The following is a 16,559-nucleotide window of genomic DNA, read 5'->3' on the forward strand; positions in this document are numbered from 1 at the left end:
CCAAACAAAGCAAAGCAGAAACCTTGCAGTGGAACTCAATCTGCCTCCATCCGAGAAGTGCAGATAATGGACCACTGTCAGTCTTAGTTTTACTTGATCTCAGTGTTGCATTTGATACCGTTGACCACAATATATTATTCAAACGACTGGGCAAAGCTTTCCAGAACTGTGCCAAACTGGTTCAAAACATACAGTACATGGAGAATAGGAAGTACTTTGTGTCAATATGTAACTTCACATCTGAGCAGACGAGAAAGACATGGAGTTCCTCAAGGTTATGTCCTGGGACCTCTTGTGTTTAATAGCTACTGTACATGCTCCCACTGGTACGGATTATAAAGAACAACAAAATACATTATCATAGCTATGCCGATGACACACAGATATACAGTATATACAATGTCACCAGGAGACCAAGGCCCTCTACAGGCTCTTGGTAAGTGCATTGAGGAGATTAATGACTGGATGTGCCACAACTTTTTTCACCTAAACAAAAACAAAACTGAGGAAATTGTTTTTGGAGCCAAAGAGAAAGGATTGCAGGTCACCACAGAGCTTCAATCTATACACCTTGGAACTACCAACCAGGCCGGAAATCTAGGTGTAATGTGGACCCAGACCTAAATTTGACAAAAAACACATTTAAAGCAATAACAAAGTCAGCCTCCCTACCTTAAGAATATATCAACCTTACCAACCTTAAGAATATATCAAGGTTAAAAGATTTGATGCCTCACCAGGACCTGAAAAAATAGTCCATGTATTCACTTTAGTAGGATTGATTATTGGAGCAGCATCTTCACAGTTCTACCTAAAAAAAAAAAAAAAAATTGAGACAGCTGCAGCTCATTCAGAACTCTGGTGCACAAGTCGTCATTATGAGGAAAAACATGGACCACATCAGTCCAGCTCTGAGGTCTTTACATTGCCTGCCTGTCTACAAGAGGATAGCCTTCAAAGTTCTGATGCTGTTCTATAAAGGAGATATAATGGTCAAGGACCAAAAAACATCAGTGACCTTCCGACCCAGTATGAACCCACTGGACCCCTGAGGTCATCTGGATCCATGTTTTTTTTTTTTTTTAAATCAATTCACAAAGTCACAACCATACATGGAGAAGCTGCACTCAGCTATTATGTTCCCCAAGTCTTGAACAAACTCCCAGAAAGTCTCAGATCAGCTCAGACACTTAGTGTGTTTGAATCCAGTTTAAAGGGCTACTGTCATGAAATGGATGATTTTTAGTATGTTAAGAAAAACCGTCAGCCAATATGGGCCCATGCGTTTTTTCACCACAAAACATGATTTTGAGGTATACAGCTTTTTGTAACTCCCGCCATGAAAATCCTCTTGAGGGATTTGTTTTCAAGAAGAAGCAGGAAGTGACGTAAAGGACAGCGGCGCCCCCAAGTGGACTCGTTTGTTTCCATTAGTTTTTCCTCCGGGAAGATCGCTTGTTATTCCTTCGTGTTAGCCAAAATGTCGACTCATTGCATTGCTGGACATTGCTTGAACATTCGGGAGAATGGATTTACCCTTCACAAATTTGATAGAGATCCAGCTACTTTTGAAAAATGGCTTGCACGGGTGCAGAGGAGGAGAGCTTCGTGGGTTCCAAATAACAGGTAGGTGTGTATACAGCTACTAAGAAAAATAATAGTTTGGGGCGGACTACGTAATCAGTCTCTCATAACGTAACAAAAGATCCGTGTACAAAATATGTTGATGTGCGTGTCGGACGGTGTCGGGCTGCTGCGCGGACGGCGGCAAATTTGAAGAACCCAGCCAAGAATGCTTCACTCAGCTGCGTGTGCGCAGTGAAGCGCCCCGGCTCGACGGTGTTCATCGCGTACTGCAGTGGCTATGAACAACCCCCTAAAAGCAGCACAGTTCGGCTTCATTACATGCCATTGCGGCGCCGAAAATCAAATCAAAAACCGGCTGAGGCGCCACGTTCGGTGGTCACGGCTTCTGCGAAGGCTGCGCGTCAGGCTTTGCGGACGGGCCCGGCTCTGAAGAACCCAGCCGAGAATACCTCACTCAGCCACGTGCGCGCAGTAAAGCGCCCCGGCTTGACTCTGTTGTTCATCGCGTACTGCGCCATCTATGAACAACCCCCCAAAGCAGCACCGTTCGGCTCCGTCATAAGCCACACCAGCTGGCTGCGGTGGCTCATCTCCGCCGCGGAAGTGGATCGGACGGGGATGCGGTTTGGCCATGATCGCATATTATCTGAATATGGCTCGAAACAATAGTGCAATATTGCCACGGTAAATTCACTCGGTTGTGTGGTGTTCTCCTTTTCGAAAAGAGCTTCCGTGTCAGAAGGGGCGCGTTTGTCCCCCATAGTTAGGGTGCACCACGTGTTTTCATTGGCGAATATCCGGGTGACGTCACGGAGGAAGGAGGCAGCCTATATGGCGACCACTTGGATATCGTAGAATGACACTTCTGCAACTTTGCGCATGGATGACGCGTTCTCCGCTCGCATTTATTTTTTCGTATCGACATTGAAGTGAATAATGTTATATGTATTTTTAAATTATAATATATATTTTAGAATGTTTATAGAAGAGGCGCTGTAGCTCAGTGGTTAGATCACTGGTTTGATAAACCAGGGGTTGTGGGTTCGTATCCCACTGGGGCCTCCACTCCCTGAGAAGGGTTGCGTCAGGAAGGGCATCCGGTGTCAAAATTGTGCCAAACATATGTGCGTTCATCTGAGATGACACGCTGTGGCAACCCCGAAAGGGACAAGCCGAAAGAAACTTACTTTTAGAATGTTTATAGGAATGACACTTGGGCTTTAAAGACACACGTGTTCTCAGCTGCTTTTCAATTAAGATCCAAATCTGCACTGTTACTTTTCTAAACGTAATTATATTTTAACTAGTAATTTTATATGATTTTATCTATTGTTCTTCTTTTTTTAATTTTAATGCATTTACATTTTGATGTCTTTGTAAAGCGCTTTCAATCACCTTGCTTTTGAATTGTGGTATACAAATAAAATTGGCTTGCCATGCTTCGTATCTGAGTATGCCGTCGAAGAGCCCTCACATTAAAACATCTTTTGAATGAGCAAATCATAGATTGTGAGCCAACATTGGTGACCTCTGACCACATGTTGCTGTGGATGAAGAGAAAAAAAAATTGCACAGGCAAATCTCTTTGTCTTAAACTGAAGTCTTCCCAGAGAAGAGGAAGGGGTTCAAGTTTTTTTAATTCATGTATGTGGATTGGCCAGATGTCTCCACACCTTTTGCTTTCCAATTTTGAACAAATGAGGCAGCCCATCACTTGTTCAACTTCTATTTGCCACCAGTTATTGGCTCTTGCTCTTTTTTTTTTTTTTTTGTCCACAGTCCAAAACCCACATTTTCTTTTGCTTCGGGCTTTTATTGTCCCAGAATTGTAGAGAGCTGAGCCGTGACTAAAATTACTTTTACATGTGTGAAATTATATTAAATTAATAATTCAGTCAGTATAACTTCTTATTACCATTAACCTCATGTCTTTTCTCTGTTTAAAACATAGGAGTGCATGCCAAGGGAATGGAGGCAGACAATCGAGAGGGGAAGGGACACCCTTTCCATCAAGGAAGTTCGGGAAGACGACATTGGGAATTACACCTGTGAATTACAATTTGGAAACTTTTTGGTGCGAAGAACAACAGAACTATCTGTCACAGGTAAGGAGAAATTCAAAGTCAGTCGTATTTATTCGGGTGGTTTGGTACTACTTAAAAGGAAATGCAGAGTCCTTCTGCATTGGATCATTTCAAATGTATTTCTCAAAAATAAAAATTTACGCACTGCTTCTGACATAGAGGCTTCATTAAAAGAAAAAAAAAGAAAACTTGCCAAATTAATGTGGCCATTGGTTTACAGACAAGATTGGCACAGAGAAGCATTCAGATTGTACATTATGATCAATGAGAAATGCACTGTGTTAAAATTGACTCCATTTGTGTGTGCAGATCTTTTGACAAGGCTGATTTAAAATTTATCCCCATGCCATATTAAGTACTTGTACTGTATTTGATACATTTGTTCATCCATCTCATTCAGTGACAAATTAAGTGGCAATAAGTGTTTCCTGTACTTGGAGATCAGACATGCACAATGATCAGGATGAATTTCGAACCATTCCATTTCGAAAAACTTTTGCAGTTCAGCAAGATTCTTTGAATGTCTGGTATGAAAAGCTCTCAAGTATATGCCACAGCATTTCAATTGGTTTAAGGTCAGGTCTTTGACTGGGCCACTCCAGAACATGTATTTTCTTCTTCCTAAGCCATTCTTTTGTTAATTTGCTTCTGTTTTGGATCATTGACCTCTTGCAATACATATCCTTTTTTGACTTTCAACTGCTAGACAGATGGCCTCAGATTCTTCTGCAAAATATCTTGGTGAAAATTTCCTTTTCCATTTAAAATAGAAAGCTCTCCAGGTCATTTACGGCATCCTCAACCATGCTTTACTGTTGGGTTAATGTTTTGATCTTGGTGTATTGTGCCCTTTTTCCTCCACATTTTCTATTGGCCACAACAGCTTTAAGCATTTTCTGCAGAAAGAGAAAAATTGAAAAAAAAAATCGACGTCACTTTGTAATATTCACTAACTCAAAACTTACAAAATTGCACACAAATGTGTCAAGAATTTCCCAATTTTCAAAACTCATTACAGCCAACACAAAAATTCCGTTGTTGCTTTGTTACTATCACCCTTTTAACCCAATACCAGTTCTATAAACGCTCCCACGTCACCATCTGGGAACATTTGTGAGGAATTCACACACCAATTCAGAAGCATCATCTTTTATTTTGGAATTTGATTTACTCCAAAAGATCAAATATGTCATCTTTTATATCATCCATCCATTAATTTTCCATACCACTTATCCTCACAAGGGTCATGGATATGCTGGCGCCAATCCTAGCTGAGTCTGGGCGAGAGGCCAGGTATCGAGCTCGTACGTCTACATCATAAAATCACATGATTTTTGTTTATGTCACCATATTGAGGGTCAAACAAAGCATTGTTGCAAGTTAATTGAGACAAAATGAAAATATGTCTTGTAGCACGACACCCAGAGTTTTGGTACGGATACCGTTAAATATTTAGAAGGTGATAAACGAAAGTACGTGGAAAAATTAAAGACACTTGGCATAGAGGATCCATATTTAATGCCGAAATCGATGTTTTCGCCAATAAGAAATGTGACTGTTAATTCACTTCTGCTTGTCTTGGACAGCTGGATATACACATGTATCTGGTGAATCAGTCATCGAGATTTACACAGAAGAGTTTGAAAGCGTATAAAAGTCTGGACGCTGACAAATACTTCGTTGCTGGATCTTTTCTCAATCAAGAATAAATCCCACATAGGGATGTACCCACTCAGATTTTTTCAATACAAATACCAATATTTAAATAAATGACCCCTGGTTTGACACAAACCCGCATTCATTAAATATGGCTGAAAAAAAATTAGGACAGGGAATGGGCTTCTCCATAAATGGAAGCGTATTGCTGCCACACGCTTACCTCCGTAAACCTCTCTGTGACAGATTTTTTTTTTTTTAAATATGCATTGTTCTCAAATGAGTCAAATTAGCATTATAACTACTTCTTGATAATTTGAGATTCTTCTTCTTCTTTTCCTTTCGGTTTGTCCCGTTAGGGGTCGCCACACCGTCTCATCTTTTTCCATCTAAGCCTATCTCCTGCATCCTCCTCTCTAACACCCACTGTCCTCATTTCCTCCCTCACAACATCCATCAACCTTTTGTTTGGTCTTCCTCTTGCTCTTTTGCCTGGCAGCTCCATCATCAGCACCCTTCTACCAATATACTCACTCTCTCGTCTTTGAACATGTCCAAACCATCTAAGGCTGCTCTCTCTATCCTTGAGATTGAGAAGAATCATTCCTAATTGAAATAAAATGATCACTACACAGGCATGTGTATTTGATGTGCACCATCCGTGCCGTTTGATTGCCAAAATCTATCGATCTTTTCTCGTCTTTTCAGCTGATATTCCATAGAATGATCAATTTGAAAAACTGTGTCTGTCTATTATGACAACCAACAGCACAACAGGTCTTGGACAATTTGAAAAATCTGCTCCGGTTTAACGACTCCCGCACTGCTGAGCAGCTAGGTTTGACCGGTAATATGGTGCCGTGCGAACTGTGACGTCACGTGCACGAGCTCTATACCCTGAACTGGACGTCAGCCGATCCCAGGACACAGACAAACATTCAGACTCACATTCACATCAACGGACAATTTAGAGTCCTCACTTAACCTACAATGCATGTTTTTGGGATGTGGGACGAAACTTGAATAGCTGGAGAAAACCCACCCAGGGATAGGTAGAAAATGCAAATATGCACACAGGCGAGTCTGCATTTGAGCCCGGATTTCCAAAACTGCGTCAGGGGCGTGGTCACACTACTGCCTTCTCCTGGCAACAGCTCCTCACCTCCGCCACATTCGTGTTGCTTATGTCATGTAGTTAAGCCTGGTTTTTCGTGTCATTAGTAGCGAGTTTGTTGTGTGTGATTCTCACACATGTGAGCCTCATGTGTGTAGACGGGCTTCTCATAATTGTATTTGCCTCATTGCCATGTCACAGCGTTTCTGTGCCACCAGAGTCAAGACTAATCAAGTCTAATTTTGCCCTGTTCCATGTTTTTTCTTGCCGTCATCTGGCCCTCATTACATGATTTTTGCTTTTTGGGCCGTTTGCCACATATTTTAATGCTTCTGCCTTGTTTGGACTGCTTACCTGTGTATGACCGCTACCTGGAATGAAGCTTCCCTTGTAAAACCACATCCTTGTCTTGAAGTCCTGCATTTGGCTCCTGCCCCATGCTCCTTGTCCTTGATGAACTGTGAGGCAGATGAGCTAACCAGTCGCACCCCTGTGCCGCCTACATGCTTTGATCTGGATTTGATTTTATGATAATGTAAAAAATAATGTTCTTGTTCCAATGCTAGTCAGGATAAGCGGTACAGAAAAGTGGATGGGTGGCACTGACATCCAGTTTTCGATGATAAATTTCCACGCCCAAGAAGGAAACTTGAGATGTGCGGAAGTATTGCAATGATAAACTGTGAAAGTGAAACTTTTGACATTGCTAGAATATATTTCTTCAGACATGACCTTTCAATTATCCAGAATAAGTATTGATGCAACTTTATCCAGTGTTATAATCAACCTCCCACTGATAATTCTAATCACCAACAAATCATTCTCACTTCCATCCATCAACAGATTGCAGGCAATCTTAAAGCAGCTCAATGGGACAAAAGGTCAGATTCCGTTTAACTATAAAGAAGGTCAAAAGAACAATAACCAAACTCCTCACTGATGGAAAGTGATGCTCTCTTTTAAAATGAAATTCCAAACTGTATGCCTTTTATGTAAAGTGAACAGTTTGATCTTTTTGATTAAGAAGGGTGGTGAAAGACTACGGCATCGTCAACTTTAGTGGTAAAAAAAAAAAGCGAGAGGGTGACATGGAAATACTTTGCCTCAAATTCGTCTGCCTCGTTATTTTATTTAGATATTAAATGTATTTATTTTTTTGTTTGTTTTGCTGGCCAACCACCCATAAATACGGATTGTTGTTACCTCTATTACATGCTGGTTTTGTGAAAGATGTACGGCACTAATTTAGGGTCATCACCTGGATAGTACAAAACACTGTCCTTTTTTCCTGAATCAACCATTTCTTGGACCAGCGCTTTAGAAGCTAGAATCCATTCATCCAATCCAGAGGTGCAATAAATAATTATGCAGCAGCAAAAGCAAGGAAAACTCAGATGACAGAAAAATGTAGTATTGACATTTTTCTACAACAGTTTTGAACGACATGAATGAGCTGGCACGGTGGTGCAACTGTAGAGTGTTGGCCTCACAATGCTGAGGTCAGGGGTTCAATCCCATTCCCGCTTGAGTGGAGTTTGCATGTTCTCCACGTGTCTGCATGGGTTTTCTCCGGCCACTCCGGTTTCCTCCCACATCCCCAAAACATGTATTATTTGGAGACTGTAAATTGCCCCAAGGTGTGATTATGAATGTGACTGTTGTCTGTCTCCATGTGCACTGCGATTGGCTGACAACCAGTCCAGGGTATATAATCAACTTCCATCTGGCAGCTGGGATAGGCTACAGCACTCTCATTACCCTCATGAGGATAAGCGGCTCAAAAAATGGATCGATGGAATTCACTGTCACCCCCACTATTCTCCTCTATACGTATAAGTGGAGTTCAATTATACAGCAGTGGAAATCTACTCCAGAAACAAGGGAAACCCAGCACTGACCAACAACAGCTACCAAAAAAGATCCAACATGAGTAGGAGTAGGCCCAGCAATACTGCTTATTTATCTGATATGATTTATTCTATCTGGCAATACCATTTCAGTTAAATCCATACACACCGTGATAATCGTGACTAAGCAAGAGAAAAAAAATATATAAATAAAAGGAGATGTTTTTGTAAATGTCAGCGCATGAACCAGTGTCTCAACCTCTCTGTCTCTCTTGTATTCTCTACTGTGTAAACAAGGTATCAAAATACCCAGAGTTTACTTCACACACTATCTAACAAATTGAAGTGTACTCACTTGAATGGGATGTCAATATAATTTTGATCAGATATATTAGCACAACTCCTGTGCCCCAAAATGTTGCATGGTGGAAGCTACAAGTTTGGCTAACCATACCGGTTAGCACATGAGATATCCATGGGAAAAAGAGGGCGGGATGGGGGCTTTCATAGCTTCTACCTCCAACTACACAAAAAGAAAACGATGCCAAATCCATCATTTAAGAGAGTATAATGAAAGTTCTCTGTATATATACCATAAGTATACTAGCATGTTGTGAAATTAGATATGCACACAGAAAGACTTTGTAAATGTTTATGTACATACATTGTTTCCAAATGGTGACTGTAACATGGCAGTAAACCAGCTCAAACAAAACACAAAAGTTGTTTTTATACACCCTCCTCCTGTTCACTGAAACCACTAAAGTTGTCTGCAGTATCAGAGTTGAAGAGCCTCAAAACATCTCACACCATTTCAGTCTCTCTGTCATTCTCTATGTCATTTTCATCTCAAGTTACCAGTTGTGCTGTTGTCCTCAGGTAGCAGTATAGCCTTTTAATATGTTGGTGATGGTAGAGTATTTCATCAGCCACACTTTTAAAATCCACCAACAGACCTCAGAAAAGGAAGACTTTCGCATGCAGGCAATTTTTTGCAAAATATTTTAAGTTAATTAGAGTAAAAATGGCCAGCATGGTCGATGACTGGTGAGAGTGTCAGCTTCACAGTTTTGAGAACCGGGGTTCAAATCCAAGCCCTGCCTGTGTGGAGTTTGCATGTTCTCCCCATACACATGCGAGAGGTAGCTTTTTCTGCTTCTTCGGCCAATAGAGTGAGACTCTTCTTCTTCTACATGCAATTGAGGTAGTTTCTTCTTCTTCAATATACAATTGAGGTCTTCTATATAGAATTGACCCCTCCGTACTTAACCACGCCTCCTGAAGTTACGTCACCCCACGTGTGCTAACCTCAGACAAACAATTAGCAAAAATGGCGACGCAGCAAGAAAAGACTACAGCGAAACTGTCCGATTTACCAGCTGATTTCTCACTCGCATTCTTAGCTAACAGTGAAATATCGTTGAAAAGCAGACAGCAAGGTTTCAAGTATTTCAGCGAGGGGTATTTCAAAGGTATTTACATGCATATCGACGGAGAAACCGTTGATATTAGCGCGAGATCTTTCAGGAGTCAGAGGAAGACCAAGAAGCCACATAATATAATATATTATAACCCAAAGACGAATTCGTCATTGACAGTTTCCTATTTTCGTGTTACATATCACACTTGTGTGCAGAATCTGTATGTGTATCTGTATAGCCGTTTGTGAACCGCCGTATGAAGGAAAAGAAGGCGCGGTGTCATGATCCTGGATTCCAGCCAGGGCTGGGCGTGGCCGTCTAATCGGACGGGTCACACCTGCGCCTCATGACCTCCGATTAGACCCAGTACATATAGGACCCGGGGGACGACAGAGACTCTGCTAGATCGTTGCCTCTCATGCCTCGTTCCCGCACTACCGTACTCCTGACGTCTACCTCCCGTGTACCGACCAACGCCTGTCTCCCGACCTACCCCGTAAGCCTGCCGTTACTGATCTTGCTGCTTGTTTGGACTGACTCCCTGGTAACCGACATTGGAACGAATAAAGGCTTATTCCACACTGCTTACCTCTCACCTGAGTCGTGCATTTGGGTCCACCCCCGAGTCTCGTCCTTGACAGAACGATCTAGCCAAGAACATGGACCCAGCCGACTCTGAAGCCATTCGCCGTGCGCTGCAAGTGCAGGGCAAACGCCTGGGTGAGCAAGAGGCTGCTCTCCAGGGTATGACTCACCAGATCCAGGAGCTCTGCACCCAGCTGCAACCGTGGCTAGCCTCCCAAGCTAGCGCGGCCGCTCCTGTGCCTCCCCGTGCCACCATCACTCCGCTCTCTCGAGCAGAGCGGTTCTCAGGCGACTCCGGTAACGTCAAGCCCTTCCTGGCACAGTGCGATCTCCACTTTGAGCTGCAAGCTTCCGCTTTTCCCACGGACCACTCCCGGATCACCTTCGTCATTTCCCACATGACAGGGAGGGCGGAGGCATGGGCCACCGCCGAGTGGAGCCGTAACTCGGAGACCTGCCGCTCATGGGCGAGCTTCGTCTGCGCGCTCACCCAGGTGTTCCAGTATGCGGCTCCGGAACGCCAGGCGGCGTCGTCACTCATGACAATTCGCCAGGGGCGTCGCCGCGTGTCCGACTACGCCATCGAGTTCCGGATTCGGGCTGCCGAGAGCCGCTGGAATGAGGAAGCCCTCCATGACGCGTTTTACGAGGGACTGTCCCCACAGATCCGTGGTCACCTCGTGGCCATGGATCTTCCGCCTTCGCTTAACTCCCTCATCGCATTGGCCCTCAAGGTGGACCAGCGCCTCACCGTGCAGAGACAGATGGAGGGCCTGAGGGAGGAGGAGAGGGAGAGTCGCAGTCCGGTTGTTTCCGCTTCCCGGCCACCCGTGTTGTCAGCTTCACCGGAAGCCATGCAAGTGGAGGGGCTTGGCAGCTCAGCGGAAGAGCGCTTACGTCGGCGAGGAGAGGGACGCTGTTTTTACTGCGGGCGTTTGGGACACTTGATCGCCCGTTGCCCGACTCGACCAGGGCATTCTGACATCAGGATCGCTACTCCGGTGAGTGTGCGGTACACCGCGACGGGGTCAGGGAGGTCCCTTCTTCACCTCACCTTGGGAACGGACTCCCGTTCATGCTCTGTGACGGCTTTCATAGATTCTGGGTCGGAAGCAAACCTGATAAATCCCCGCGTGTTCGAGGAGCTGGGGGCGGCAACCTTCCCCACGTAACGGTTTCGTCACGCCTATGCCGCCAACGGCAAGTTCCTTTGTCGGGTTACACATCGCACTCAGACGCTACGTATGAGCTTTCCGGACGCTCACTCAGAGCGTATTAGCTTTCATGTCTTCGACGCACGTAGTAGCGACATCATCTTGGGCAGCCCGTGGCTCAAAGAACATAATCCGCACATAGATTGGACCACGGGTCAGATCAAGACTTTGGGAGAGGACTGTCTCAGTCGCTGTGTCGCTGTCCGGAGAGACAGGGGTATTCAAGTTGCGCCGGTTCGGCTAACAGAACCTAGTACCGCCCTGGACCTGACCGCAGTGCCCTCCTGCTACCATGACCTATGGGAGGTCTTCTTTGAATCTAAAGCAAAGTCTCTGCCGCCACATCGGTCATACGACTGCGCGATTGAACTCCTGCCAGGCACCTCTCCTCCCAGAGGGAAACTGTTCTCTTTAACCGGACCAGAGCATCAAGCCATGAGGGGCTACATCGAGGACTCGCTGGCAGCCGGACTCATTCGCCCCTCATCCTCACCAGCCGGTGCGGGGTTTTTTTTTTGTCAAGAAGAAGGACTCCACGCTGCGACCCTGCATCGACTACCGAGGCCTGAATGACATCACAGTCAAGAACAGGTACCCTTTGCCGCTTATCTCTACAGCATTCGAACTCCTCCAGGGAGCCCGGATCTTCACCAAGCTCGACTTGGGCAGCGCTTACCATCTGGTGCGGATTCGGGAAGGGGATGAGTGGAAGACGGCGTTCAACACCCCCACAGGGCACTATGAGTATCTGGTGATGCCCTTCGGACTGACAAACGCTCCGGCCGTCTTTCAGAACTTCATTAACGACGTGCTTCGGGAGTTCCTGAACAGATCTGTCTTTGTTTATCTGGATGATATTCTCATCTTTTCAGCAGACCTAACCTCTCACATTCAACAAGTCAGAGAGGTGCTCCGGCGTCTGCAGCAGCACCAATTATACGTGAATATGGAGAAGTGTGAGTTCCATCGGGCATCCGTGTCCTTCCTGGGCTTCGTCCTGGCTGAGGGAGAGATACGGATGGATCCCGGGAAGGTCGACGCGGTGCTGCGGTGGCCTACCCCCACCAACAGGAGGGACGTACAGAGGTTTCTGGGATTTGCCAATTTCTATAGGAAATTCATAAGGAACTTCAGTTCCGTGGCCGCTCCTCTGCATTCGCTCACCTCGCCACATACCCTCTTCGACTGGTCCGGGACCTGCCAGGAGGCCTTCACCAGGCTCAAGGCAAGTTTCACTACTGCGCCCGTTCTCATTATTCCGGACCCAGATAACCAGTTTGTGGTGGAGGTGGATGCATCGAATTCAGGAATCGGAGCAGTCTTGTCGCAGAGGAGTCCCAGGGATGGAAGGATCCACCCGTGCGCGTTCCTGTCTAGAAAGTTGACCCCGGCAGAGAGGAACTACGACGTGGGAGATAGGGAACTGCTGGCGGTCAAGAGCGCGTTGGAGGAGTGGCGGCACTGGCTGGAGGGCTCGCAAGTACCGTTCGTTGTCTTCACGGACCATAAGAACCTTGAATACCTGAAGTCCGCGAAGAGGTTGAACGCCCGTCAGGCCAGGTGGGCTCTATTTTTCACCCGCTTCCACTTTAAGGTGTTTTACCGCCCAGGCTCCAAAAACGGCAAGCCGGATGCACTCTCGCGGATCCACGAGGGAGGGCGCAGTGATTCAGACGCCGCTACTATCCTGCCAGCGGGGTGCTTCGTGTCCGGGTTCACCTGGTCGATCGAGTCGCGGGTGAAGGAGGCCCTGGAAGAGACACCGCCACCCGCGGATTGTCCGTCGGGCCATCTTTTCGTCATCCCATCTCTGCGGGGAGACGTCATCAACTGGGCCCATACCAACAAGACGGTCTTCCACCCGGGTATGGTGAAGACACGGTCAGTGGTCGAACAAAGGTTCTGGTGGCCTAACCTCAGCAAGGATGTAAGGGAGTTCGTCAACGCCTGCCCGGTGTGTGCTGCCAATAAAACTTCCTGCCTACGGCCCGTTGGTGAGTTGCAACCCCTGTCCATCCCCTTCCGTCCGTGGTCACACATCGCGATGGACTTCGTTACCGGCCTGCCGCCTTCACAAGGGAACACAGTGGTGCTGTCCATAGTGGACCGTTTCTCCAAGATGGTCCACTTCGTGCCGCTCCCGATGATCCCGTCGGCCAAGCAGACAGCCCAGTTGGTATTAGACGAGGTCGTCCGATACCACGGTCTACCCCAGGACATCGTTTCGGACAGGGGTCCGCAATTCAGCGCCCGTTTCTGGAAGGAGTTCTGCAACCTCATCGGTGCTTCAGCAAGTCGGACATCGGGTCATCACCCAGAGTCTAATGGCCAGACTGAGAGGATTAACCAGGAATTAGAGACCGGTCTTCGATATCTAGTATCCAGGGACCAGAGCACGTGGAGCCAGCACATCAAGTGGGTGGAGTATGCCCACAATTCCCTACCCTCCGCTTCAACAGGTATGGCTCCACTCCATGTCGTGCATGGGTATCCTCCGTCCCTGTTTCCTCCACTGGTCACAGAATCCACAGTTCCGTCGGCCCTGGCCGTTGTGCGACGCTGCAAACGGACCTGGGAAGCAGCTCGGAGGACACTGCTGCGCATGAGTAGCGCATACAAGGCCGCAGCAGACCGCAAGAGGAGGGCCGCACCAGAGCTCAGAGTGGGACAGCGAGTGTGCCTCTCCACCAAAGATCTCCCACTGCGGACGGAATCCCGCAAACTTGCTCCCAGGTTCGTTGGCCCGTTCCCTGTTTCCAAGGTTATAAACCCGGTCGCCGTCTCGTTGAAACTGCCCAGGTCGATGAGGGTGCACCCTACGTTCCATGTCAGCAGACTTCGCCCGAATCGCACGTCGTCGCTGGCTCCTCCGCTCAAGTCCCCCCGCATGGTCGACGGTGGGTTGGTGTACACCGTGCGCCGGTTGCTGTCTTCCCGCCGCAGAGGGAGGGGGGTCCAGTACCTGGTGCACTGGGAGGGATATGGCCCGGAGGAGCGCTCTTGGATCCCCTCCCGCTTCGTCGTGGACCGCTCCCTCATCAGGGACTTTCACGCGGCTCACCCTGATGCGCCTGGGCCGTCCAGAGCCGGCCGTTGAGGGGGGGGTACTGTCATGATCCTGGATTCCAGCCAGGGCTGGGCGTGGCCGTCTAATCGGAAGGGTCACACCTGCGCCTCATGACCTCCGATTAGACCCAGTACATATAGGACCCGGGGGACGACAGAGACTCTGCTAGATCGTTGCCTCTCATGCCTCGTTCCCGCACTATCGTACTCCTGACGTCTACCTCCCGTGTACCGACCAACGCCTGTCTCCCGACCTACCCCGTAAGCCTGCCGTTACTGATCTTGCTGCTTGTTTGGACTGACTCCCTGGTAACCGACATTGGAACGAATAAAGGCTTATTCCGCACTGCTTACCTCTCACCCGAGTCGTGCATTTGGGTCCACCCCCGAGTCTCGTCCTTGACACGCGGCTTGATTTACGAGTTGTTTCTCTCGTTTTCTTTGTGTAACATCGCGCGCTCCCCTCAATAATTATTCTTGAATTAGTGCCGAACCTACGTAAGTCTCGACTGAGTACGACAATCACTACTTTAGTGTCCTCAAACATCCTTCCTTCAGTCTTGGTGTCTCGGTGCACGTCAAAGCCTTTTAGGACTGCTAGTCCGGTTTAGCTTAGCTCTCCGCCAACAAAGAGACACGTTTGTGCAGTCAGATCATCGCAAAATATCGCTCAACACGGATCAAGTGTGTCAATCATTCACACGTAGCTATGTTATGCAAGCGAAGAACTGCTAATTCATTTATATGAAACATGTATTGAAAATCAAATATAGGGCATACCTTCGTGCAAACATAGTCTGGTTTAGCTTAGCTCGGTAGCCGCCGAACAGAGACACGTTCGTGCAGTCAGATCATCGCAAACTATCGCTCAACACAGATCAAGTGTGTCAATCATTCACACGTAGCTATGTTATGCAAGCAAAGAACTGCTAATTCATTTATATGAGACATGTATTGAAAATCAAATATAGGGCATACGTTCGTGCAAACATAGTCCGTTTTAGCGTAGCTCGGTAGCCGGCAACAAAGAGACACGTTTGTGCAGTCAGATCATCCCAAAATATCGATCAACACAGATCAAGTGTGTCAATCATTCACACGTAGCTATGTTATGCAAGCGAAGAACTGCTAATTCATTTATATGAGACATGTATTCAAAATCAAATATAGGGCTTACCTTTGTGCAAACATATCTGTTCCATATCTGTGGTTGATTTTAGATGGATTCAGTTGATCATGCGATCTTCCACAAAGTTTGATCCATCAAAGACATTTTTTGTACTCGGTCTTCTGTTCCGGTTGATTTTAGATGGATTCAGTTGATGATGCGGTCCTCCACAAAGTTTGATCCATCAAAGACATTTTTCGTACTGGGTCTTCGGTTTTGGAAAGGGTACGAATTGAACTCCACCAACTAGCCTTTCAGGATACCTGTTGTCATTATTACAAAGTCCGTGACTCCACCTCTTAACCATATCTATTGTTAAAGAACCCAAATACGTGATAAAACGCTAACAAAAGCTATACTGGACCATGCAACGTTGTCTGAGGGAACGGCGAGTGCAAAAAGGGGCGTGGTTTATGCAGATATCTGGCCTCTAATTGGTCAGCGACGCAGATGACGCAATTTCTACGGAGGGGTCAATTGAGATGGATTCTTCTTCAACATGTGCTGAAAAAAATGTCTTCTTTTTCTTCTACACATTGGAAGCATCTGCGTGTGCCCAAACCCAAGTGCAATATAGGTAACTGCCATGTTTTAAACATTTCGTTCGAACAAGTTTTTGTTGTACTTTAAACTAACAGGTCTTTTTATACAGAATATCACCTGTTTCATCACAATCACTTTGAAATAACATTGTTTCAACTGAAAAGCGCTCTTCTAATAGCTCAGATTTAGTCTGCATTCATGTCAAAGTTGGTAATTTAATATAAGATCGAGTTAAATATCCGTTTGATTTTATTCAAGGCCTAATTGTAACCTT

At 46.2% G+C, this 16,559-nt stretch overlaps 1 protein-coding gene across 2 annotated transcripts in view; it reads left to right on the forward strand.

The window, feature by feature from the left end:
* LOC133491632 (interleukin-1 receptor accessory protein-like 1) overlaps positions 1-16,559 on the forward strand; it is a 301,815-nt gene that overhangs the window by 152,290 nt on the left and 132,966 nt on the right. For both annotated transcript variants that reach the window (XM_061803009.1, XM_061803019.1), the window contains exon 5: positions 3,539-3,692. In XM_061803009.1, coding sequence (XP_061658993.1) covers positions 3,539-3,692 — 154 coding nt within the window. The remainder of the gene's footprint in view (positions 1-3,538; positions 3,693-16,559) is intronic.

The sequence above is a fragment of the Syngnathoides biaculeatus genome, chromosome 2, assembly GCF_019802595.1.
Source record: "Syngnathoides biaculeatus isolate LvHL_M chromosome 2, ASM1980259v1, whole genome shotgun sequence".
Lineage (NCBI taxonomy): Eukaryota > Metazoa > Chordata > Actinopteri > Syngnathiformes > Syngnathidae > Syngnathoides > Syngnathoides biaculeatus.